The 26,825-nt window shown below is 58.2% G+C and overlaps 1 protein-coding gene across 7 annotated transcripts in view; it reads right to left on the bottom strand.

Moving 5' to 3' along the window:
* Positions 1–26,825, bottom strand: part of MAD1L1 (mitotic arrest deficient 1 like 1) — a 330,462-nt gene that overhangs the window by 176,914 nt on the left and 126,723 nt on the right. For 6 of the 7 annotated variants that reach the window (XM_082360973.1, XM_082360972.1, XM_082360971.1 and 3 more), the window contains one exon: positions 828–972. In XM_082360973.1, coding sequence (XP_082217099.1) covers positions 828–972 — 145 coding nt within the window. Of the gene's footprint in view, positions 1–827; positions 973–9,035; positions 9,107–26,825 lie in introns of those variants that run through there. The other variant, XM_082360974.1, reaches the window with a different exon arrangement.

Below are 26,825 nucleotides of genomic sequence, written 5' to 3'. Positions count from 1 at the left end.
GCCTGGCAGCTCACTATCAGCCTGAGGGCAGGTGGGAGGAGTCCGCCAGCATCTGGACAGCCCCGACCCTCGCCTAGAGAGCATCTGGGGACAGTTTCTGGCTTTTTCCTTCCTTGTCTTCTGAAATTTCAGCACCCAAGGCAACATTTTAAATAATGCTCTCTCACACAAAAACCTTAATTCATGCTCCAGCGAGCTCTGCTTATCGAGCCAGACGTCAGAGCCGCTCAGGCTGAGCACAGTTAGTGAAAACCCGGCCCCCCAGACGGAGCTGGGAGCAGGAATGCATCCCGCCCGGTGCACCTGCACACAGGTGACAGTTTCCCACTGCGGTCTACCCTGCGCTCCCTGGGCTCCGAAGGAAGGAAAGGCCGCGCCTGCCCACCAGGCCGGAGGGAGGGCTGACCCCACCGTGAGACACAGGGGGTCGGGGCTGACACCCCGATACCCCAGGTCAGTGCGTGAAGGCCCCGGGCTCTGCCCTTCACAAGGAGGAGAGGCCCAGCAGGGAAACCCAGGGTCTGCATTTCAGAACCCTCCTGGCAATACAGGGCAAAAATGCGCAGGCTGGCTAAACCGCCAAGATGCTCTCCTTTGCTGAGAGGAGAGCTCAGTCTGATCTGAGCCGTGACTCACAGGCAGCGCCGTGTGTGTCTAACTGATCGAGAAGTGAGGACACAGGTCACTGGTGGTTCTGGGTGCACCGCACCTGGCAAAGACCCTGGCAAACGTGGGGGCCTGGAGAGGAGACTAAGCGTGGACACGGCAGGGACGGGCTGGGCGCTGCTGGCCCGGAAGGCAGGCCCCCTGCGGCAGGCGCCCCGTACCTTCGTCAGCAGCAGGACCCGCTTCTGCAGCCGCCGGGCCAGGGCCTCCTGCATCTCCCGCTTCTTCCTCTCCTCCAGCAGCTGGCTGCTGAGCTGGCGGACCTCCTCCTGGAGCTGCAGCCGGGCCTTCTCCAGCACCCGGGCACTGCAAGGGGCAAAAGGGCAGAGTGATGAGGCCTGGCCCCCAGGACAGCACCCAGCGACGGCCCCCCCAGGCCCAGCACGGCCCACGTCACTCAGGTCCCAAAATAGAGCCCCACGTGCAACCAGCCCGCTGTCACTTCCTCACTTCTGAATAGCTACTTAAAGCCTTTCAGGAGTTTCTGGATTTCAAAGAGCCGCCCAGGGTGATCCCAGAACACGGAAGGCGCGGGGGAGGGAAGCTCAACTCCACACACAATGGGGAAAATTGCCAGCAGCGCGGGCTTCGGGAGGGCGCCTCTGAATGAGTTAAATTACCAGGGCAGGCACTTCCCATCCGAACCGCAGTCGGCCACAGATGCGCAGCTCTGTGCGGCGGCGCGGGGACGTCAAGTACCAGCCCAGGGTGGGCCTCTTCCACAGACGTCCTGCAGAGTCGAGCCCCCGCAGAGCTCTGAGAGCAGGGGGCAGACCCTGGGGCACCCGCTTCCCTCCACGCGGCCAGCGCCCTGCGTCAGTTCACACACTTGACGCTGCTCTCCGGTTACCGTGACAGCCTCTCGCCTGGGCAGCCTCCGGTGCCACCAAGCCGTCCCTCAGACTGCAGATCGGGTGGGCACCCACGGGCTCATATGCCAGCTTCCTGGCAGGGCACCTTCAGAGTTTGGTCTTTGCCGCTCTTTCCCTCAAAACTCCATCAGTCCTTCACAACCTGTAGGGACCGTCCTCTGCCCCGGCCTGTTCCCACACAGGCTTCAGGAACCCGCGTCCTGCCCCACCTACACGGGAGGTGCCCACCCGTAGACACCCCCCGGCTTTTTGAGGGGACGGTGATCAGGAGAGCTCCCGGGAGGGAGGACGCCCCAGGAAAAGGAGGCGCTAACCCCACGGGCGGGTGGGCGGGCGAACCGTGAAGCATGGGCCGAAGATGCCGTGTCCACGCCATTCTTTCAAGCAGAGGAAACCTCTTTCCAAGACAAACCTTTAATATTCTGCTTCTGTATTTTTCTTTTGCGATCTTATCAGGATTATATTACAAGGTGCTATTTGTAACATTTAGCTGGGGTGACGCCCAATGACAACGAGATGACTTCGAAAATATAAAGGTTGGAGCTGAGGGGCTATAGACAACACCACCTGCATCTTGTATCATTCCTGGCGTCCAATTATTTCTTTTTTTGCTTTGATTACACGATTTCAAGAAAACCTTAATCCACAGGGATGGCAGACAATGCTTTCTTTGGAGGTGGCCTCCGCTGTGCTCATTTTTTCTATTTCACATCTGAGTGAGTATGGGCTTATTTTTTATCGTAATTTAGTATAATTCTTTAAACAGCTAACTATAATTTGAGAGTAAACGTGGGCGGGACTTTGTAAGAGACTCAGAGAACGCCTGGTCTCGGAGCCGAGTAGCGTTCTCACCCAGGGGCCCCACGCCTCACCCCTCGCAGCCGCCTCAGAAAGCCTTCCTCTAAGAGCGAGTCCCCCTGCACAGCTGGCCGAGGGCCCCTGCCACCTCTACGTGCTTCGTAACCAAAGACGTAAAATAGAATAAAACAAAACAAGTATTTATTCAAACAGACATTTAAAGAGACCATTTTGAATTCTAGTTCAATTTAAAACTATTCATAGACTAATTTAATAATCAAGGACTGTGAAATCGACTCTGGAATCACTGACTTCAGGTGGGCAAGTGCATAGCGTTCTGAATCACTGCTCCGTCGTGTGATTTAAGTAGAGGAACTCGGGTTCCCTTGTCCAAGCTGCCGAGGCCAGGTGGCAGCAGCCAAGACCAGCTTGCAGGGGACGGGGCTGCTCTGAGCACGAGCTTTCTGGGGACAGCCCTGGTGGGAACTGACGAACCCCAAGACCCACGGTTTCGGGAGCACAGTGTCCCCACACAGAGGTCTGGAGGCCTCCCCGCCGAGGGCAGGTATGAAGGCCACAGGGAACTGCTGTCCACCTGCAGAGAGCTGGAGACCCCGACTCCTGTGGCCTGGCCCAGGGCACACCTCACCTGCACCTGGCCTGTCACCACCAGCTCACCGTGTGGGCCCCTAAAATGCGGGTGGGCCTGAGGCCCCAGACCAGGCCCAAGATGTTGTAAGAACAAGTATGTCAAGTGCAGGACACAGCACCAGTCACAAGTCCAGCAGCTCCCACAGGAGACGACCGAGCCTTTAGGGGCTTGGGGCTTGGCCCAGGTGGGCAAAGCTCCTGCCTGCTTAGAAAAACCACCTGTCCTTCCCCGCGTGAAATGCTTTTCAAGAAACCAAGATGGGAGGCAATGAAGCAGAGGACACCCAACCCCAGGCACCAGCAAGCAGCTCTGGGAGGGCAGCCCCCTGGCAGGCTGGCCCGAGTGGCGCTCGGCCCGGGCTGGGGTCTCCTGGGGTCTCCAGTGGAGGCGCTCCATCCTCAGGCTCGCTGGCCCCGTGTCACCCCGAGTTCCAAGGCCTGCCATGAGGCCTAACGTTCCATCAGTACTCAGTTTTTCTTAAAGCTGAACGAGACCTAAAAATCCAACCTGGGCAGCTTACAGGAGGCGGTGCTGCTGGCACTGCCCACAGAGCGCTGCTTGGGCCGCCGCAGCCTGGCTCTGACTCTCCTGAGGCCCGGCGACAAACTGGCCCAGCCCCGAGAGACAGCAGGGGTCAAGCGGCACCACGGGCCCAGCCCCCAGGCTCTCGTCCTGATCCATGTGGGTCTCGGGAGAGACGGCGTGCGCTCTGCGGAGCAGAGGCTTCCCACGCGGCGTGGCGCGGCGCACTGGAAAGGGAAGAGGAGAAAGAGGCGCCCGGATGACTTCAGGGGGCCGCTGGGGTGCCCTGAAACCGTTCCATCTGGAGCAGCGGGACCCACGCCTCTGCGGGGGCACCGCTGCTGTCGGGCCTGAGCCAGCCGGAGTCGGTGCTGCCGGGAGGGGAAGGGCTGCCCCAGCGCCACCGGCAGGAAAGGAAGCGGCAGGAGCCCCTCTTCCGGGAGGAGGACGGGGCACAGGCCTCCCTCCCCACGGCCTTGCGGCTCTCCCCCCGGCGCCCCTCCGCGTGGGCCGCAAAGGCCGCCGGCTGGCGAAGCAGAGCTGGGAAAGGGAGGCTGGAGCGCAGGACTGCCACGGGCAGAAGACGGACGAGAAGCGGCGAATCCGTGACCAGCTCGGGAGGGAGGGAAAGCAGGGAAGGCCCCAGAGGCTAGAGCAGAGCAGGGCAGAGGCGCTGTTCACGTGAGAGGGCGCCGCACCGCCCAGGAGGGCAGCACGAGGGGGTCTGAAGCCGCCGGGCGTGCGCCAGGGGCCAGGAGGGGCCAGAGGGCGCAGGCAGAAAGGGGAGGAAGAGCAACCGAGAAGGGCCGCGTGGAGAGGGCAGGAGAGAGCGAGAGGGGAAAAGGCGGCGAGCAGAGACGAGGACCTCTGAGAACAACGCAGGTGCGGGGGGCGGCCCAGGAGGCGCTGGCTTTGGTCTACAGGTTCTCGGGGGAGCGGCAAGAGCTCAGGGTGCGCTCGAGGGGGTGACCCCGCAGGGTGGGGACGTCCCGGTGGGCGGGAGAGGAGGGGCCGTGAACAGCCGGGCCTCGGGGGACAAGGGGTGGATGAACTGGCGCAAACAGGGCCTGGTCTTCCACAGGAGTGTGGTTTTCTGACGTTTCCAAGAACTCCCCCCGAAGTGTCCCAAAGTGGTTTTTCACAACACCCGCCAACGGGCGGCCCTCCCTGTCCTCGTGTGCTGGGGGGTGAGAGCACACCTGCAGCCTCTCCAGAGAGGGCCTCCTGCAGCCTGGGCCGCAGGCCCGGCGGCCACCGCTCTGCGAACAGAGGCCTGTGGGTCCCCGAGCCCTGGAGGCCCGACCCAGAGCGCCAGCACCACACGGCCGCCTCTTCCCTGCGGAACGCCCTCTCGTTCAATCGCGGCCTTCCTTGTGAAGTAAAGAGGAGAAAACCCATAAGAAACTACACCTCTGGTTCCGTGCTTACGTTGAACCCCGAGGTCAGTGGCATTTCCGTGAACCTCTGGGAGTTCAAAATGAAACCCTCAGTTCTCAGAGGAGACGACGGCACGTTCATCCATCAGTACCTTTCTGAGCTGGCGTCTGCGGAAGGAAGTAAGGCCTGAGCTTTTGAGAACCCCTCTCTGCGCTGTGACGGGCCGCTGCAGCCCACTGTAATGTCATCTTCATCAGAAAACCTCCAGCCTAAGGAGATCCACTTTCAAGGAAGGATGAAAGGACACGCACGCTGTGAAGCCGCAGGCAACACCTGAACGACCTTCTCCCTCTCAGCGCGGTTCCGCCCGGCCCCCACACGGCGCGCCCGCCCTCCACATCCACCTCCTCCCAGCTCCAGCCGCCACCACGGCATCCCGGTGCCAAGGGGCGTGCCGTGACACTCGCCTGCGGGGCAGGAGGCCCGAAGGGCTGGCCAGCGCCTCTAGGAAGCACGCGGACGGGGCGGGGCAACCGACCCCAGGAAGGACCGCCCCGCTGTGCGGAGCCCTCGCTCCGAGCTGGTGTGGGCCGGGGGCCTGGCGCCCAGTCTTGCCTGGAAGGGCAGCACGGGGGCGGAAACACCCGGCAGCCGTGGCCGGGCCCACGTTCAAACCAAGAACAGCTCTGAGGCGAGCAAACCTGCGGTCGGTGACATGTGGTCGAGACGTTCACGCGGACACACGGGATTAGGCAAGTCCTTTATTTCTGACGACTGCCCAAGAGTACTTCCCCGAGAGCCCGTGGTTACCCACCCGGCGCCCTGCGGGTTAAGATGTGGACACGACTGCACGTGCACACTGATTCCTGGTGGCTACACTTTCGCAGGAAACTAGGATGATATTAATAAAATTTAATTCACACTTCTGCCAAGTCCCTAAGGCTTCCTTACGCTTGGGGCTCTGAGGAGCAGAGATGAAACCCACCACACACGTGCTCTCCAAGTGTCCCCGTCCCACAGATAGGTGATCAAGCCTCGGGGACTGCCACTGACTCGAGGCCCCTCCGCCCCGACCAGGACACGGTGCCCGACCTCCAGTCTCTCCAGTTCGGTGCCCCGTGTGCCCCGGCCACCAGGCGGGACAAGCCAAGCCACCACCAAGTAGGTGACTCACTGTGTGTGTGTCTGTCTGGGGCGTGAGGGCTCGAGGCCGGCCACAGAGCCACCCGGAGGAGGAGGACAGCGGGCCTTGGTGCCACCACAGCTCCTCAGGGAAGCCTCCGAAACTGAAAATTCTCCACGCCCGCCTGTGGAGAGAGCGAAAGGAAGGGCCGTGGAAAGGACAGGGCAGAGCAGAAAAGGGCAGGCAAGAGCCGGCTGATCCGACACGGCACGGGGCTGTGGCTGGCGTGCGTGGACTCGGGACACGACTGAGCTGCAGCACGTACCGAACGGAGGTCAGGGTTTCAGCTGAGAGCAAGGTCACCACCAGCTCGATGGGCAGGGCTGCCAAGACGCCCTGTGGCGGCAGGCGAAGTGGGGAGAAACCGGCAGGGATGAGACCCGGCCAGACGGAGCCCCGGGGCTGCAGCGCCGTGGGTGCCAGGCCATCCAAGGGCACGGTGAGGACGCTCGTGACTCACTGGCTGTGAAGGACAGGGCAGGGGCACGGAGGACACAGGACGCACAGCTGGCCTCCAGGTGGCCAGATCCCGGTGAGAAATCTCTCTCAGAGCTGCCCGAGGATGGGAAGGGCTGCTTGGAGAGCGGCCGGCCTCCAGCCAGAAGGGCTTCAGCTACGGGCTGGCCGCCTCCTCGGGAGGGAACCGGCAGGGGCGCTGCACTGCTGGGGGTGCCCACGCAACGCAGACTTCCTCACTGCTAAGACTCGGCGCTTACTTCTGGAAGCCATGGCCTGGCGGAGAAACAGTGGATGGAGGGGCACCGCAAAGCAGCAGACCACACGCTGACCGGCAAGGGGGGGCCACACGGCCTCCCTCGTACCCGCACCTCCCGTTTCCTCCAATCAAGGCTTCGGTTCCCCAAATTCTCTCCACCAGCACCCTGAGCACAGGCCCTGGTGGTTTTCTAAGGAAGCAGGGCTATGGTGCCAGCAGCGGGAGCAGAGGCCCCACGCGCCATCCTGCACGAAGCCCACGGGCCCTCTGGTGGTCCCCACGTTCCGGTCCTGAAGGCAGCCCGGGCAGCTGCGCAACAGCAAAACGGCAGCAAGGCCGCCCGCAGCCGGGACCCGTGTGCTCGCCCAGCCGTGCCTCATCTCGGCGCTTTGCAGGATGCATTTGTGGGAAAGACAAGAGGGGCCAGGGTGGGCGTGGGCCACAGACAAGAGGGGCCAGGGTGGGCAGGGCCACCACCCGCACAGAACCGCTTCTGGAGCAAAGACCCTCTAAGGGAGCTGCTGCAGATACAGACCAGGAAGGGTCAGTATCCGAATGGGGTCTCGAGACGACGAGAACCCACCCAGATCAGCACAGGAAACAGGTGGGACTGAAGGAACCCGGAAGTGGGCTCCACACGGAGGCAAGGACAGGACCCCACCAGGGAGGGAGGGCTGGACGCTGCCCCCGACCTCCGGGGGTCTGCCTGCTCCCGCTCCACCCCCCTCACCCCTGCCCCCAAGGGCGCCACCACTGACAGCCGCGCCCGGTGAGCCCCGGACTCACCCCCGACAGCCCCCCTTCCCTTCCACCAGGGCTCCGCAGACCTGACAGCCCCATGCCCGCTGAGCACAGGCTCCCCGCGTCTGCACCCCCAGACCTGGTCCAGGCCGCCCCTCCTCACTGGCCCCCTCGGCTGCCTGCTCCCCCATCACCCCTCCTGACCGAACATACAAACCTCACCTGTCACGAGGCTCCCCTTTAGCCACTCCACAGCCTCCTGCATTCGAAGGACAGCCCAGGCCAAGGCCAGACCCAGCTTCACTCAGCCGCAGGGAGCCACGCCCGCCGTGTCCACGGGCCTGGCCAGGAGCCACGCGGCAGCTCGGCAGGGCAGGGCGGACGGTCAGATGGAGCCAGGTACTGGTTCCGGAAAGACTCTCCCAGGTGGCGGGGGTCGGCGCCGAGGCACGCCGCTCCCGCTCCCACGCCCCTGCCCAGAGAGGCTGCTGCCACGCAGAGCCTGGGTGTGCCCCGGGGGCAGCACAATCACGGGAGCGGAAACCCGCCGCTGCTTCTGGACGGGAACGAGCGACCGCAGCCCTGAGTCCCGGGCACGAGTGCCTCAGCGTCGGAGTCACGTGCTGCAGAAAACTCTCCGAACCTCCATTTCCTCAGCGATAAGAGGGCAGCCACTGCTCTCTGCCTAACGGGCCGGCGGGGACACTCTCAAGGCACGTGCAGAGCGCAAAGCACATGCCAAGTGTGCACACGGTGAAGCCCCCGTGCTGCTGCCTTAACGGGGCGCAGCGGCACGACCCACCATCTGCACCCAGCTAAGCAGAGAAGCCGCGTCCAGCGAGAGACCGCCTTGAAAAAGAGCTGGTTGAGATCCGTACCACCGTCTCCTTTTCTGAAGCTTCACACGGGACTAAAGAAGAAAGCAGAGGTCAGGAGCTGGGAGCTCCGTGGTGCCCAGCACGCTCGTGCACCCCTGGGTCCTGCTGTGTCCACACAACCCGAGAGGAAGGGGCATCGCTACCATATCCCTATCCCCGGATGGGGCACACACAGCCGGTGGACACAAGCCAGGCTCTTATTCAGACCAGAACCCCGACTACACACGTGGGCACCCTCTCACCGCACGGCCAGCCTGGACCAAAGGCTGAGATCAGGTCTTGGGCGCAGCAATGGGACCCTGGGCTCCGTCAGTCTGGTCAAGGGGTAGCTTCGGCGTGTGTGGGGAGAAGGAAGGGGACCGGGGAGACAGGAGGGCGGGAGGTGGGCAGCCCCTCCGTTCTGGGTCCCGCTCAGACTCAGGAGCGGCCGCCTAGGAGAGGAGCCGTGAGCCTCGCCCCGTCACCCCCGACGCCCAGGCCCGGCGTGGCACACAGCCGTCTTCACATACAGCATCTAATTCCAACCCTAAATGCCTCCAAGTGTCATTACACATTTCTCAGAAAAAAATAAGAAATCCAAACAGTGGAAACAAAACAAGAGAATGAGAAAGACAAAGGATGAAGTAATTACCAATCAAAGGAACGGCGAGGGGCAGGCTGGGGAGCTGCAGCCGGCCTCCCCGCCATCTCTCCTCCGCCCAACTCCGAACTTCTCATCGGTTCGAATCGCCAAATTCAATCTGCATTCCCAGATAAACAGAGGCCACACAGTAAATACTCTCATCTGACCTTGAAATGTGAGGAGGCAAACTACCCTTTGCAATTTCAATTCAAGCGCAACCATAATGAATAATCCAATTTTGCTGATCCGTTACCAACCTGTAACCGCACGGGTGGGTGGGGCTGACTCCAAATTCCGGGGTGAGGAGCCCAAGCGAGGCCGGCTGCAGCTCCCCAGTGCTGGCTGCCAGGCTCACAGCAGGATGCCCTCAGCCCACCCCAGGGGGCCCCCGGGACTCAGGACACAGGCACGGCAGGGAGCAGAGGGCAAGTCGGCCCCTCAGACCCTGCAGAGCAGCTGCCCTGGACCCTCGAGCTCCAGCTCTCAGCACAACCCGGGGGGAAGACGGTGGACGGGTAACTAAGGCGACCCGGCGCTCAGGTGGCGCAGACGCCCCATGCAGCGGAGGGGACCTTCTGACCTCTCACGTGCACCATCTCGCTAAGCCCCACAGCGTCCCTGAGGACGCGGGTCCGGCACACGGCCTGCAGACGGGACAGCCAAGCCGGACCCAGGGAGAGGGACCTTCTACACCGCGCTCGGCAAACTGTCCGCCGCCTGCTCTGGAAATACAGTTTGGCTGGAACGCGGCCCGACCCGCTCCTCACGTGGCATCTGCGGCTGCTTTCCTGTGACAGAGATTCTGTGGCCTGAAAAGGCAGAACTATTTACTACCGGCGGGTCCTTTACAGAGACAGGCTGCCTGTCACTGCGCTCTGCCTGATGTAAGGTCCGGAAAGGCCTCCGCCCACTGGCGGTCGGTCCCCTCCCCGCCCCGCCAAGTGGAGCTAGCGGCACAGAAGCTCGTAGCAGCCTGGCCGGCCCTGGGCGCTGCTGACACGGGACCCCTTACCAACGAGACAAGCGCCACCCGATGCACCGTCCCCTCACACTGCGCCCCACCCGCTCACATCCGGAGCCCAGCGATCCTCCTGTTTCTGGTCTGAACAGATGCCACAGCCTCCAGGCCCCCTGTGGCAGCAGCCTCCGTGGACCTGCCCAGGGTGGTTCTGAAGCCAGGCTGCGTGGGCACGAGGGCGGCGGGGGAGAGCCCGCAGAGCAGCAGGCCCGGTGTTCTTCCCCATGTCCCATCCGACTCCCCCTCCTCCTTCAGCTGGGTGGCAGCTAAGTGGCCATCCCAGGGTCGCAGAGCTCCACGTGGCCGATGATGCTGAGGGTCGGGCTGCCCCCGCAGCACAGCCGTCTCTGTCCTTCCAGACCCACTGTCTCCCTGCCTGGGTCAAGGACGGCAAACGCCTCAAGGCAGACCCACACCCACCCCCAGGGAGTCAGGAGCACGGGGTGCAGGCCGGGGTCAACCACCTCCACCAAGGGAGAGGAAGGGGCACGCCGGGGGCATTCACGTGCACCTCACTGAGGGGTCCCGAGGGATGCAAAGAGGTCTGGGACAGATGAGGTCAGGATGCGAAAAAGTAAACAAGCTTCAAACACCCAGAGCAGCCCCGTAACAGGGTAACGTGGCTAAACACGTGCTTAAAACAGCTCCGGAGGGACGCGCCAGGGCCCGGTCCAGGCAGCGTCACTGAATACTGAGCCTCAAGTCCTGAGTGCTAAACCCTGGGTACCCAGTACTAAGCAGTCCACCTCAGGGACCAAGCACTGAGCCACCGGTACTAGGTACTGAGCCCCAAGTACCAAACACTAAGCCAGAATGTGGTCTGCGCTCCAAGGCAGGGAGGGTCAAAAAACAAGAGGTGGGCAGTCTAGGGCCTCCAGAAGCGTCTGCCTTTACACCTGGCCAGTCGTGGTGTTGACGAGAAAGCAGCAGACCAGCAGCAAGGATACGTCGGCTCCAGGCCCAGCCCTCAGAGCCCTGTCCCTCTGGAGGCCTGGACTTCCACACCCACGAAGCGCAGACAGCCCACAGGAGGGACACGGAAGGGGACGTGGCAGCGAGAGCAGCACGTGGACACGGTGCCCCAGAGCCCGCAGCTCCAGCTGCACGAGTGCGAGGCAGCACAGCAGCCCCTTCCCCGCGGGGGGACGCGGACGCAAAGGGCCTTGACCATTGCGCTCGGTGCCAACGAGAGGTGCCCGAGGGGGGGCGGGTGGTGGCAGGGACACACAGTAGGTCCCACCGCGGGGCACACCTGTGACTTCTGATGGCCCAGCTCCGGGTGGGGTCCCCGTCACAACCCCAGGTCAGGACCTTCCACCACTGCATCGCCCCGAGAGACCAAGGAGGGCCCCGCGGCTGGGAGCACGTGGCGGAAGCAGCCCTGAGGACTCCTGGAGGTGGTCCCCACACGCGGGCGGGGTGGGGTGACGCTGCCATGCACGTGTCGTGGGGGGCCCTCCGTCGGTGCTGGACTTCACATCTACCTCCCCCCAGGGGCACGGAACCAAACCTCAAGCTCAAACGCAGCCCTTTAGATACGGAATGATCACCAAAAATCAGACCCTACGGGGTGAGAAAAGCAAACGAACTACACCCTGCATGTCCTTGATCTGCCCGGAGCAGGGACCGGCGAGCGCCCAGGAGTCGGGCGAGGGCAGGCTGAGATGCTGGGGCTCAGGCCTTTGCTCTCTTGAGCGCCCTGTGGATCCAGCGTTGGGCTTAGCTGGATATAAAAACAAGACAAAAAGAAAAAGATTTTTACAAGATCACACCTCCCGTCCTCAAGGAATTCACCATCTAGCACAGGAGAAGAATAAAACACGGCACGGCGGATGCAGGAAGCCGGAGGGAAGGGAAGGAGCACGGCTGCCTCAGAAGGACAGCCAAGCCGGGCGGGCACAGAGCTGAGCCCCGCCCGGCCCAAGGGCAGGAGGTCAAAGGGCAGGACCAGGCCGCAGGGGTGGCACGGTGGGCGAGTTCCAACGGCGCCTGTGAACTCGGCCAGCGGTAAAGGTGAGACGGCCCAAGCTCACCCCGTCCCCCCGAGTCGCCCGAGAGCCCAACCAGCAACGCTGGTGCTGAGGGTCCCAACGTGCAGACCTTCACCAGCAGCGCCCTCCACGCCTTCGAGCCACACCTGTCCCCGCGACGGTCCTTCTCCTGGGTAACAAAGCCCATTCCGCCTGTTTACTTTCCCATCGACGTTGCTGTCCTCAACCAGAGCACAAGAAATCAACAGGCCGCTGGGTGAGGCGCCCTCCCGGGACGCTGCCATCCACTACATCCCGCGGCTCCGCTGTCCCCGCCGGAAGAGGAGCCTCCGCCAGGCGCGCAGCCGTGGGGACCCCCCCGGGGGAGGAGCCACCCTCCACGCAGGTGACGCCAGGCCAGCACGGCCACACGCCCTCTGAACGCTGCCGCTCTCACCAACACCTCTAAGGCACTTCCGTGCTGGAAGCGTGAGAGTGAAGGAGGAAACTTAAGTTACCAGTTCCTCCTGCATCGTTTTAGTCAAGCATCCACTCAGCCTTGCCGTGTCCACAGAGCTGCTCACGCATTGATCCCACTTCATCCCCACAGGCGCGGGGGCCCCGGGGGGCTGACACTTGCCTGGAGAAGGGCCAGCTCTCCTCGGTTTATTTCCTCTTGAACTTTAAGAGCGACTAAGACAGAAACGACCATTACGAGGCAGGGCGGGTCCTGTCGGGGAGCTGGAGCACCCGCACTGCTCCGCTCACACCGCAGGGGGGGCCGGGGGCCGGGCTCCTGACCTCAGCTCGCGCGTGCTGCCAGGCGCGCCAAAGCGGGTCTGGGTGGTGGCGGCCATCGGGGGCGGCTGTGGCCGGGACTGCAGAGGCGGCAGCCGCAGCTGGGCTCACGTCCGCCCTCCACCGCTTGCCAGTGCGCAACGGGGACCTGAGGACACTGACAGTTTCTCCTCAAGATTCCTCAGAAAAAGGCACTTTGTTAAGAAACTAAGAGACTCTCCGACACATGGCAGGCCCTCCGCGTCCAATCTCCCAGTAATTTTCGCGGGCCGCCTCTCACCTGGCTGTGGGCACCTTCTTATGGACTGCTGCCGGGCGCTCCAGAAAATCTCTGCAGTTCACTTAGTGACAAGGCAAGGCTGTGGCCCCAGGAGTGGGAAGGGAGGTCAGGCGGGAGGGGCACGGGGTGCTTCCTGGAAGAGGTGTCACCCAGGGGCCCCGGGCGAGCGCCAAGAGTGGGTGTCAAGTCTGAAGGGGGGACGAGCACAAGGGAGGTGGCGATGCTGAGGGGGGCGCCTCCCCGCTGAAATGGCCAGTTTATGGTACGAAGCAAACACCAAACGGGGTTCAAGAAAAGGCAACAGGAAAACCATGAAGGCTCCAGCACAGGGCGAAACCCACACCAAGGCTAACGGGGCCGGAGAGGCAGGCCCACCCACACCCACCCGCCCACCAGTCAGCCAGGTCGCGCGGGGGTCGGGGGCCTGGACCCGGGAGTGCACGGGGTGGGGCCAAGAACAGGAAGGCGGGGGTCCCCATCCCCAGCCTAGTGACTCCACAAGGACCCCAAACCAGCTGAGGTTTGGTTTTCCACGCAGACCCGACTTCGGGGAAAGAACACGTCAGGGACACTGACATCCATGCGGTAATTCTACTTCTCTTCGGAAGTTGGTAAGTCTGTACGTCCAACAGGGCGTTTTGAGTGAATGGTGCTGGGCAGGACAGGAGTAACAGAGCAGCTGTGAAAATTCAACGATGTTCAGAAGACTCTGGTCGACAATTGGAAGTGTGTGAATAGAGGGCATAGAAAACAAAGGTCTGCTGTGATTACGAATACTGATTTACTTCTCTGAAATTTCCGGAGGAGAAAAGGAGCCTAGCCAGCCGTGGGGACGGCCACAGCAGCACCAAACATGTCACATGGTCCCACCGCCAAGCGCGGAGGAGGAGCCCGTGACCTTCAGGTCCCGGGGGCAGCCTCGGGTCCCCAGGCAAGCCGGGCACGGTGACAAGCGGGAAGGCAGCGCCGTCTCCAGCGGCGTCCGTGGGCGGTGTCTCCCCGCAAACAGAGCCGCGGAGAGGGCCGTGTGCGCGGCTGCCAGGGCCGCTGCGGCGCTGATACCAGGACGGCCCGCCTGCCGGCGAGCAGATCCGGCACAGCAAACGCAGCATGGACAGCAGACGTCCCGAGCCACTGTCGTGGCCGCTCACCCTCCCGCTCACCGGTGCATCTCTTTCTGAGAACAGGACACCGGAATGTACCCCACGCCTGCGAACAGGTGCGCCCCGGCTTCCTGTTGTCGGACCCCAGGTGACACGGGAAGCCACCAATGCCACCGTCAGACTCAGAGAAGAAAGAGGAGGAGCCCAAACACACAAGCAGGACCCGGCAAGGGTGGGATGCACGCTGGGACCCTCGGGAGATGGGACGAGAGACCTTCACTGCGTCGCCGCCGGGGCCGGCAGCATCCAGCAAACACCGCCATCCTCCCCCGGATACACACACACCTGTTTAACACTGCCCACCTGGACCAGCTAGGTCCCGTCGTCATCCCCGCTGGACACGGGACGCCCGGGTTCTGGAGGCAAGTCAGTGAGGCAGTGAGAGCTCGAGCTCAGGTCTCTCCGTCATGACCCTACGCTGGTCACGAGCACCGGCTCACGTTCGCAGCCACGGGTTCCCTGCTTACGTGGCCAATCAATGCGAATCGAGCGCCTCCTGTGTGTCAGTCACCAATCCAGGCAAAGGAGACAATGGTGACCGGCTTCAAGGAGCTCACGCAGGACAGACAGTGTCCTGGGACGTGCCGGGGGTGCGGGCCGCCCGGGCTCTGCCAGCTGCCCACCCTCCACCGTGTGTGCGGCTTCACCCCCAGCGGGTCCCCCGGATGTCCTCCTCACTCACGGGGTTCGGCCCCGACAGCACGAGGCCACGTGGAGCCTCAGGCCGGCTGCCCCAGAGCTGGGAAGGAGACAAGCCAGTGCCACCAAGTGCACACGGAGGGTTGAAAGCCCCTACCTGCTCAGAGGCCCAGCCTCGCCTTGCCCACAGACCGCTTAAACGACGAGACCTGTTCCCTATCAGAGACCCGCCCCAGACAAGATGAGACCCGCCCCAGACAAGATAATCCCCTCGCTGGCTTCCTGTGTGGCCCTGGGTTCATCATGAACGTGACCCCGCATATCAGATACTGAGAGCTTCTGACTGAAAGACCACTTTCTCTGAAATGACCTCTTTACAGTAAATTGCACAAGTGGGAGATGGCAGGGAGAAATGGCGACTGAGAAGCCGGCTCACACGGGAGGGAAGGAGCCTGGTGGAGCCCGAGCGGGCGGCCTGAGTCCCCCAGCGGAGCTCAGACTGCTGTCGACGCCCGCCGCGTGCCTGGGGCCAGAGGACCTCCTGGGCGCCAGCCCGCCCCTGCCCCCCGCCCCATTCACACTGAAGGAAATGAGGTTACTCTGAGGGCGCCTTCTCATTGAGCCTCACTCGGTTCTCAGGCGCTAACATTACAAACCATTTGTTGAAGAACTGACTCATTTTTAATTGAGACAAAATTGAGATAACATTTACCGTTATACCATTTTAAAGTGAACAATTCAGTCGTTTTTTAGTATATGTGCAACACTGTCCAAACATCGACACTAATTCAAGAAGATTTTCATCACCGCAGACAGAGGCCCTGTCTGCCCCATCAGCAGTCACTCTCCGTTCCCACCCCCCGCAGCGGCTGGCCCCGACCAACCTGCTTTCTGTGCCTAGGAATTTGCCCACTTTGGACATTTCGTCTTACTGGAATCATACACTACATGGCCCTCTCCAACTGGCTTCTTTCAATTAGCATAATGTTTCCAAGGTTCGTCCTACTTTACCATGTACCACTGCTTCATTTCTTTTGCGGATGAGTAATATTCCACTGGATGGATGGACCACAACTTGTTTATTCATCGGTTGCTGGGCATTTGGATTCTTTCCATCTTTTGGCTGTTGTGAATAATGGTGCTATGAACACTCAAACGCAGGTTTTTGTGTGAACATATGTTCTCAGTTCTCCTGGGTACATAACTAGGAGTGGAACTGCTGGGTCATATTAACTCTGCGTTTAACCTTCTGAGGAACTGCTAGACTGTTTCCCACAGTGGCTGTACCATTTTACATTCCTACCAATAATCTGTGAGGGTTCCAATTTCTCCACATCCTCACCCAATACTCTTTATTTTCCATCTTTAAAATTATTATTACAAAAAGTATCGTACAATGACATATAATTATACATGCAACTTTATTGTTATGTATGACATATCATTATCATGCTAGCCATCCTAGTGGGTATAAAGGTGTATCTCATTGTAGTTTTAATGTTCTTCGTGTGCTTCTTAAACATTTGTAGCAATGTCTACTTAAGTCCTTTGCCCTTTTTGTGGTAAAATACACATAACATAAAATTTTAACCATTTCTAAACATCCAAACAAGTGGCATTAGTACATTCACATTGTTGTACAACCATCACCACCATCCGAGAACTCAACTCCCCCAAACTGAAATGCTGTCCCCATTAAGCACTAACTCCCCCTGAACCCCAGCCCCTGGCACCCACCCTCGTACTTTGTCTTTATGGATTGGACTCCTCTAGGGACCTCACAGAAGTGAAATCATATCTGTCCTTTTTTGACTGGTTTATTTCACTGAGCATCATGTCTTCAAGGTTCATCCATGTTGCAGCAAGTGTCTGAATTGCCTTCCTTTTAAAGGATAAGTGATATTCCACTGTGTGGAGGTACCACGTTTGATTTGTCCACTCACCCACCGCGCGGAGGGACCACGTTTTATTTGTCCACTCACCCTCACCTCTCAAGGGACACTGGGCTGCCTCCAGCTCTTGACTACTGTGAATAATGCTCCTGAGAGTGTGGGTGTGCAGACATCTGCTCCAGCCACCCCGGCTTCCACAGCACCCACACATTTTGCACCCCACCAGCCATGCACAAGGGTGGCAATCTCTACCCCCTCACCAACACTTGTTTTCTATGATTTTGAAAGCAGTCACCCTAAGGGGTGAGAGGTGATATCTCATGGCTTTGAGCCCCATTTCTCTAAGGACTAGTGATACTGAGCATCTTTTCATGTCCTTATCGGCCACTCATTTATTTTTTTTGGAGACATGTCTATTCAAGTACTTTGTCCATTTTTTTAATCGGGTTGTTTTCTTGATGTTCCATTGTGAGAATTCTTTATATAGTCTGGATACCAGACCATTATCAGATACTTTGCAAATATTTTCTCCCTTATGTGGGTTGACTTTTCAATTTCTTGATGGGGTCCTTTGATGAATTTAAGTTTTCTATTTCAATGAAGTCCATTTTACTAATCTTTTTTTTTTTGCTTGTGCATAAAGATACTTGTGTATATTTTTGCTTGGTATCATATTTAAGAAACCATTACCCCCTAACCCAAGGTCACAAAGATCTCTGACACCAATGTTTCTTCGCAGAGCTTTAGAGTTTTAGTTCTTGCATCTGGGTCTTTGATCCACCTGAGTTAATTTTTGCATACAGTTTAAGGCAGGGATCCAAATTTATTCTTTTTAATTAATTAATTGATTTATTTATTTTTGGCTGCGTTGGGTCTTCATTGTTGCATACGGGCTTTCTCTAGTTGCGGCTAGTGGGGGCCGCTCTTCATTGCAGTGCACGGGCCTCTCATTTCGGTGGCTTCTCCTGTTGTGAAGCACGGGCTCTAGGCACACGGGCTTCAGGAGTTGAGGGCACGCAGGCTCAGCAGTTGTGGCGCACAGGGTTAGTTGCTCTGCGGCATGTGGGATCTTTCCGGACCAGGGCTCGAACCCATGTCCCCTGCATTGGGAGGTGGACTCCCAACCACTGCGCCACCAGGGAAGTCCCACATTTATTCTTTTGAAGTTATCTCAGCACTGTAAAATAAATTCGGAAGTGATTCCTCCTCTTCTATTTTTTGGTATTAATTCCTTCTGTAAATGCAAGGTAAAATTCAAGGTGAAGCTTTGTTGGAAATATTTTGGTGGCTAACGACCTATTATAGGTCTATTCAGATTTTCCATTTCTTTTGAGTCAGTTTGGATACTTTGTGCATTTCTAGGAATTTGTCCATTTCATCCAGATTACCTACTTTGTTGGCAAACAATAGTTCATAACATTCTCTTAACATAGTTCTTCATGTTTATATAAGGCCACTTCCATTCCTGATTTTACTAATAAGAGATGTCTCTCACGTTTGTTTGGTTAGTCTAGCTAAAAGTCTGTCGATTTTATTCCACTGTGGTAGGAGAACATACTTTGTATGCTTCTGAACATTTTAAATGAGGCACATTTCGTGGCCTGACATATGATCTGCCCCGGACAACGTTCCCTGTGAGCTGGAGAAGAACGTGCATTTGGCTGTTGAGTGGAGCGTTCTACAGGTGTCTCCATGCCTAAATGTCCTCGCCTACAAATCGGGACAGAAATCCCTACCTCATGAGCTTCTTACACAAACTCAAGGAGATGAGGTACACAAAGGACCCATCGCAGCTCTGCATTCAGAGTAGGTGGATGTGAACCACACCTGTTGATGTGAATCCACACCTGTGGGCGTGGCGGAAACGAAGCAATGTTCAGATAAACCAGGGAAGAGTCCTTCCTCGTCTGCACGTTGGCTCCTCACTGAAAACTACCCAGCCCGCTGATGCCGGGGCTCTACTTTGATTTCCCGGAACAGTCTGACTCAGAAAGAGGATCCACCTTCGTGGCAGGGGGCGGGGGGTGGGGCGGGGCAAAGACCCAGAGGCGCTGGCCTGTGTGGGGCTTGGTGCGCACGTGCCCCCCGGGAGACGCAGCCCACGGGAGTGGAGACAACAAAGCAGGGTTTCTTTCCTGTGTTTCTGGGAGGACAGTGCGGCACTGTCTGCGCTTATACCCTGCGGGTGCCCCGCAAATGCTGAGGAAGAGCCGCCAAGGTGAAAGCGGTGCGTCAGCCCCCTTCCCCAAGAGCCCCTCTCATGCACACAGGGCCACCGGCTTTCCGAAGGAGCCTACCACCCCGCTCGGCAATCCCAGCGGGCAAAGAGTACTCAGCAAGAGGAGAAAACAGGCCGGTGACAAAGAAAAGTGCTTCTCTCCACACAGATTCTTCAGAGGAAATGGACTTCCAGGTGGCCATCTGTCTACGCGATTAGCATCCCGAAGCCACACAGCCACACAAGCCAGGAGCCGGGCTCTGGCTGAGCCCACGCTTCATCACAGGAGCAGAAAAGGTCCCATTTAAGTGATAATATGAAGTGCTTGGGAAGCATCTTACAGAAGGAAGATCCCAACTGCACCCCAGCTTCCAGGCAGCAATCAGAAGGGCCGGCCTAGGCAGGCTGGACCACACCTGCCCCGCCCCGCAGGCCTTCCCCTGGCCTGCTGCCAGCCTGGACCTCCCACGGCTGAGTGTGGAGGGGAGGAGGAAAGTCAGCCGGGGGCACAGTCACCAAGCGGCCGCTCCCCCAGACTGAGCCTCCCTCAGGAGGGCACAGACCCCGCCTCCAGGGCCTCCCTGCTCTTCCCTACTGGTCTCTCCGCCGCACCTTCCTCTGTCCCTTCAGGTCTCCTCTGAGAGACGCCTCCCCGCGGGACCCTGCCTCCTGCCCAGCCCCCCTCCAGGCGCAGACGCCGCCGGAGCGCCTCAGCTTCCTGCCATGCAACGCGCCACCGTCTCTGTCCCATCAGACGCTGTGTGCAGGAGGGCAACGGCCACACAAGGTCCCGGCAGAGCACCCCACACCCAGGAGGGGCAGCAGATCCGTTCTCAACGAACAAAGAGCCAAACAGACGTCCGACCAAGAGACCAGGGCACCCGAGGGCCAGGAGATGCACAGGACGTGTGCTGCAGCAGGAGAGGGCGGTGCGCCCGCCAGCCTCTGCCAGCTGCCTGCCCCCAGGGCCCAGGCCACTCAGACCTGTGGACAGCAGGCTGAGAGGGGCCTCCTCAGCACTGGAAAAAGGGAACGCCACTGAGAGCACACACTGGCAGCAGTGGCCGCTGTCAGGCTTCCTAGGGTGGGTGGGTGCCCTGGGAGGGGCACCGAGATGCCAGGACGCCGTGCCCCCACTTCGGCCAGTGTGCTTCTGAAGCCCTGGGGACCTGACCCAGCGTGGTGCACACGCACATATGCCCCTGCCCACTGGGAACGTCCACAGGGAGACGGGAGCGATTCCACTCCTGCCCTCTCGGCCGCAGAGGCTGGGGGGCTGACGCACGAGGATGCCAGAGGCCGCCGGGGGTCTCCAAGGAGTCACACCGCTCAGCGCGGCCCTCACTCTGTCCCGTGATGGAGCCCGAGGAAAGGAAGTGAAGGAACCTGAGCCCCGCCAGCCTGCCCACTGCCACGGACGACGATTGTGCTGCCCTCTGTTTTCTGAGGGGAGGGGGCGGTCCTCAGGCCCACCTGCTGACGGCGAGCGAGCACCGGCCCACACCGGCTCTGGGCGGACTCAGTATGTTTGAAACGTAGAAAGAAGGACCTGGCAGCCTGGGTAATTAAAACAGCTGTAGCTACAATAACTAAAGCATGGTGGTGTTATCACACGTCAAAATAGTGAAATGGAACTGAAAATCCTAATGCAGACTCAAATACATGTAGGAAATGGCTTAGAAAGGAGGCTTGTTATTTATAAAATCCCATCAGGACCACTGGGAAGCTCTCCGGAAAAAACAAAGTGAAACCCTACTTCATGGCTCCTGTCAAAAGACAGTCTCGGTGGATCAAAGGTTTTAGACATAAAACATAAAATCATGAAGGAGGACAGTACAGGAGAAAATTCTGATGACTTAGGAAAGAGGAAGTCTCTTCCACATTCATACAAAAACAAAATAGAAGCACTAAGAGAAGAGGCTCATGTATTCAACTAGAAAAAAATTAAAAATGAATGTCTGGAAGAAAAAATTTATAACCAAATAGAGGGGAAATGTCAAACTGGGAAACCATATTTTCAGACAAAGGGCTAATTTCCTTAAGCTATTAAAAGCCTCTCTAAAAATTAATTTTTAAAAAGACAGAATAAATGGATAAAGATTATGAACGAATAGACAGAAAAATATGTAATTAACAGCTACACTGAGAGCACTTCACAAAAGCCGTGATCTGAATGCCCAACAAGCACATAAAAAGGTGCTTGGCGTGATCAGTTAATAGGAAAATGCATGGGAAAATCGCAAGGAGACGCCACTGGACACCTACCCGGGGGCTGGAAGACAATCCCAAACGCTGCAGGGACGCGAGCTCCGGAACCGTTGGACGGGCAACCGGCAACCGGCAACTTCTCATCAAGATGGACATGCGGCCGGGCCGGGCCTCGGGTGTGCTCAAGATACAGAAGCACGCACGTCCTCCAACAGACGTGTACAGGGATGTTCTTAGCTTTATTCCTGAGAGTCCACACTGGGTACCGCCCAAACACGAACCGGGAGAAGGGACAGTTGAGCCGCGTCAGAACCCCAAACCCCGCTCCGCAGTAACAGGGGAGCAGACGGGCGTCTCCCGCACTTGGCACCTTTGCTCAGCATCCCGAAGGTCCAGCCGCGTTGCTGTGGCGTCAGTAGCTGTGGCCGTGGCTGTGGTCGCACCTAAGGGCACAATCGCGTCCTAGAGCCAGTCTTGAGCCAGCAAGACTCACGTCCGGTAAGAGGGCGGAGGGTGGCTGCCTCTGGCGGGGGCAGAGAGGGCGCCGCTTCTCCTGACACGGCCGTGTCGCAGGCAGAGCGCCAAAGGGCTGCACCCTGAGGCGTCAGCACCGCACTGCACGCCAGTGACCCCTCCACCAGGCACTACTTACAAATAAACACTGACAGGCATTTCCACCAGCAGTCGCCCAACCAACTGAAAGGCCACATCGCTCTGACCAGGCCGTAGAAGTGGCGTCCGCCTGGCTCAGTGACCCGCCCCTTCCCTGGAGCTTGGCCTGAGACGCTGCGGGGCTCCTCGCGATGGAAGCAGACCCCAGCCCACGTGGACCGGGCCCGGCCCGGCCCAGTGCCTGCTTCCGTCAGACCCTCCTGCCACACGGGCTGAGGCAAAGTTATCAATTTTCTGCTTTTATGAATTGTGCTTTTGGTGTTATATCTAAAAAAATTATTGTCAAACCTAAGATCACACAGATTTTCTCCTGTGTTTTATTCTAGAAGATCAAAGGGCCTTTTTAAGTATTAAACCAGATAACGTGTATATAAAAGCACATGGCCCAAAATAAATGCTCAAAAATTGTTGGCTTCTAAAATGAGCGTACTTTCTGGACAATTCCACTTCTAAGTATTTCTCCTAAAGGAATAATAAGGGGCTGCAAACAAGGACTTGGGGGCACGTGTATCAACCAGAGCATTATTTAGACTAATGAATAAAAAGGATGAAAACGAATATCTAACGAGAGCTTGGCTAAATAAAGTATTCATAAAGAAAGTAGTTCACAGCCCAAAAGTTACGTTTTAAAGGAACACTTAACACAGAAGAAGGTCACAGAAGCTTAAACATAAGAAAGACCCAAACCAAACGGTGCACATAGTGTTACATTCCCCTAAAACCCGCATCGAGGAAAGCACGTATTTTACATACATATCAACGTCAGGAAGAATCTGAGCCAGCCAACACAGGCCCAGTGGCTTTCACTGGGCAGGGGATTATGGGAAACCTTTATTCTCATCTGTTCTGGTTTTTCCTTCTACTTTGTCAAATGCTCTAAATGAAAACGTATTTTTTTTGGTACTGAAAACTTTTTAAAAAGTTAACCAAATAAAATGCTGGCCTCTCCTTCGCCTCCTCCCTCCTTCCTCCCAGGTGTGGAAGTGCCAGGTCCAGCACATGGGCAAGCAGACAGGCCGACCCGCGGGGAGAACGACGCCCATCCGTCAGAGCCTCTGCCCCTCCCCCTCAGAGCAAGGACGGGGGCCCTGCACACACAGGACAGTAAGCTAATCACGGGAAGCAGCACGCGCCCTGCAAGAGACACTCGGGATGCTGACTGGCCCCAGTGGGGGCGGGGGGGGGGCACACCCGAGAAGACCTCCATCAGCTGGAGACGTCAGGTCGCCGCTGGACGTCCAGAAACTGCTCCCAGAGACGTGAAAGCAACTTGGAAAGACAAATGGTACAAATGGAACCGACACAAAACGTAAGTGCCACGTCGGAAGAGATGATCCCTAAATGCGGGACTCAAGGAGCATCTAAAGCCAGGAGGGCAGCGCTGGGCAGGAGGTGGCAGACACGCAAGCTCACAGTCACCTGGAGTTGCCGTTCGGAGCCACGTGAGCACAGCAGCCTCAAAGGGGACCCCGCAGGGCCCGCCCTGCCAGTGAGGGTGAAGGACCCTCCAGATGCTGCACAACAGCTCTCCCTGTGCCACTGAGCCACGCCCTCAGCGGGCGACACTGACCACACACCGTGTAGGTACTAGTCATAACACGCTGCCCTGAGCCCCGTCCACTCAAGCGAGAGGAGAGAGGGGATGCACTGGCCAGGCCTGACTGAAACGGAGAACAGCAAGGCAGAGGGTAGGGACAGACCTGTACCGGGAGACACGGCGGCCAGTAAGGTCACATTTATGAAAAGACATAAAGACACGTTAGGGAGTGTGCTGCTGAGGTACCTGAACAACGAGTGCTCCAGAAAGAGGGGCAGCAGGTGCAAAGGCCCTGGGGTAGGCGCATGGCCTGCAAGTGTATGAGCAGCAGGGGCAGGATGAGGGGGAAAACACGGCAGGGGTGGGGTGGAAACAACGGGCGCTATAGGCCCCTCCCTGTGAAGAGTTTAGCTTTCTCTCTGATGGGCAGCCACTTGAGGGTTTTCAGCAAAACCCCTTGACCTGGCTGATGTTTTACTGCCACGTGGAATGCTGTTGGGGGGCGGGAGGGGTGTCACCAGGACGTAACTAGAGACACCCATTAGAAGGCCAGGGGACTTCCCTGGTGGCGCAGTGGTTAAGAATCCGCCTGCCAATGCAGGGCACACGGGTTCGAGCCCCGGTCCGGGAAGATCTCACATGCCGTGGAGCAACTAAGCCCGTGCGCCACACTACTACTAAGCCTGAACTCTAGACCCCGCGTGCCACAACTACTGAGCCCGCGAGCCACAACTACTGAAGCCCACACGCCTAGAGCCCGTGTTCCGCAACAAGAGAAGCCACCGCAATGAGAAGCCCGCGCACCGCAACGAAGAGTAACCCCTGCTCGCCGCAACTAGAGAAAACCCGCGTGCAGCAACGAAGACCCAACGCAGCCAATAAGTTAATTGATTAAAATTAAAATTAAAAAAAAAAAAAGAAGGCGGCGGCCAGTAAAATACCAACAGTAAGAAGTCAGGGTGGTGGCGGCGGAAGCCGAAGTGGTGCAGGACTGGATGAGCTTTGAGAACCAGCAAGATTTGGCCTAATTCCCTACAATTTTAGCTCCTGCTTCACTGCCGTTCCCTGGCACACCTACCTCACAACCTTGCCGATCTCAATAGTCAGAAAGACGACCCCTGGTATCTGCCTTTCCAGCTCCTGCCCCTCCCCGCCCCGTGCCTGCCCCAGACCTGGGCAGTGGGTCTGACTCTGTCCAGGAACTGCGGCTCTGCTGTGGTCCCGTCCTTCGGGCCCTGCACCCCACAGACCACCGACTCCACTTCCTCCTCGCCCTCTCACCCCCACCCCCAAGTCGACCCTAACAATCGCCCCTCTACACACATCTTCACGTCCCGAGTCCTGGCCATTGCAGTCAGCTGACGAATCTGCTCCACCAGCGCAGACGACTGTCACTGAGGACAGACACACCACCAGGCCGGCTGGCCCACCCCTAAACTCAGGACAGCAATCCCTAGTGGCCACCACACTGCACCCCCTGGTCCCCTCCACCTCTGACAACTACTTCACGTCATTCTGCCTTCACCAACCTCAGGCTCAGCTGGTCGGTCTTGCTTGTACTTCCCTGAGAAAACAGAACGAAGACTTTCTCTAAGTGCCGGCCATCGCGCCCGCCGCCCGCCCGCCTCTGTGTCGGTGTCCCGTGCGTTCCCTCTGCTGCAGCGGGTGACTCTCCGCGCCCCACGGTGAGGCAGGCCCTTGGTCCCATCTCCCCGCATTAAGGACGCACAGCCCCCCAGCCCCCCCCCCGACCATCCCACGAGCGTGCGACTCACAGCATCTCCTGCCCTCCAGGGAGACCCATCTTGTCTGCACGTCTGCCCTCCAGATGCCATCCCAATTCTCTCGTTCCCTCTATACAAACCAACCAACCCGCCACCACAGCATCCCTCTCTGCCCAGTCTCTCAAACCCACCGTCACCCGGCTTCCCCCGGACAACACCCGCCACTGGCAAGGCCACCGTGAACCCCACTCTGCAGAGTTCTGAGCCCTCACCTTCCCGGGTCAATGTGCAGCTTCCATGCACCCTGAAACGCCCTGACACCGGCCTTCCAGAACAGCCCACAATCCCAGGTTCTCCCGCCCACCAACCCTCCACCCCAGTCCTTCTTCTGTCCCCACAGCTCCCCGTTCCTGAAAGGTGGATCCTCCAGGGCTCAGCCTTCCCACCTCTTGTCTTCTGTCCACACTCACTGGAAGGAAGTGGGAGTTTAAGGACAGATAATAAGCCAAGGAGACAGAAAAGAGAAACAGACCTGCCCACGTACAGCCGACTGACTGTGCCACTCGGGGAGGAAAAGGTGGCCTTTTCTAAAAGTGACCCGTCAACTGGCTGTCCATCCAGAAGAGTGTTATTCTTCACCCTACTCTTCTCCCACACCACAAATTTCAGATGGATGGTGGACATAAATGTAAAAGACAAGACAATAAAGCTTTCGTATTTTTCTGATCGAAGCAACCAAAGAATTTTTAAAGAAAACACAAAGAGAGGTAACCACACAGGAAAATTCGATAAATTGGACTCAAAATTAAGAACTTCTATTAATCCAAAAACAGCAATGAGAACAGTGAAAAGTAAGCCACACACTGTATAGAGAGAAGGTATTCGCGTTTTCTCTCTTTCTTTCTATACACACACACACACACACACACACACACACAGATCACATAAAGCAGTGGTCCCCGAACTTTTTGGCACCAGGGACCGGTTCAGTGGAGAACAATTTTTCCACGGACGGGGTGGGGTGGGGGGGCCTTAGGCGGTCCTGTGAGCGACGATGGGGTGCAGCAGATGAAGCTTCACCCGCCCGCCCGCCGCTCACCTCCTGCTGTGTGGCCTGGTTCCTGACCGAAGAGAAACAGACCTGCACACATTGGGGCGTTCCTAACCACGGTACCGGTCTGCGGCTCGGGGGTTGGGGACCCCTAAGCACTCCTACAGTCAGTACATTTACAAAGCAAACGACTCAATGGAAAAACAGGCAAAAGGCTTGACTGTGCATATCCCAAAACACGATGTCCAGATGGCCGATAAACATACAAAAAGGTGCTCAACTGTGTTAGTTATCAGAGAAATGCAGAAAAGCCCGAAGGAGATGCTATTACCTGCCCACCAGGATGGCTTCACAAAGTCTGAAAACATCTTGAGTGCGTGAACCCACAGAGCAAGCAGAGTCCTTGTGCTGCTGTCAGGACCCCAAACTGACAGCCCAGCCTCCGAATCCACAACCAACGTTCACCAAAGGGATGGACGAGAACAGACACAGCAGCCCTTCTCATAAACAGCCCCAAACCGCAAACGACCCCAACACCCACCAACAGCAGAATGGCTCAGAAAACTAGGGCGTAGCCACAAAACGGAACATCACAGAACAATGACAACGAGCCACGACCACCACACGCA

Source organism: Balaenoptera borealis (genome assembly GCF_965194805.1).
Source record: "Balaenoptera borealis genome assembly, chromosome: 16".
Lineage (NCBI taxonomy): Eukaryota > Metazoa > Chordata > Mammalia > Artiodactyla > Balaenopteridae > Balaenoptera > Balaenoptera borealis.
Note: the sequence above shows the minus strand (reverse complement) of the source record. Positions and strands in the feature narration are given on the sequence as shown.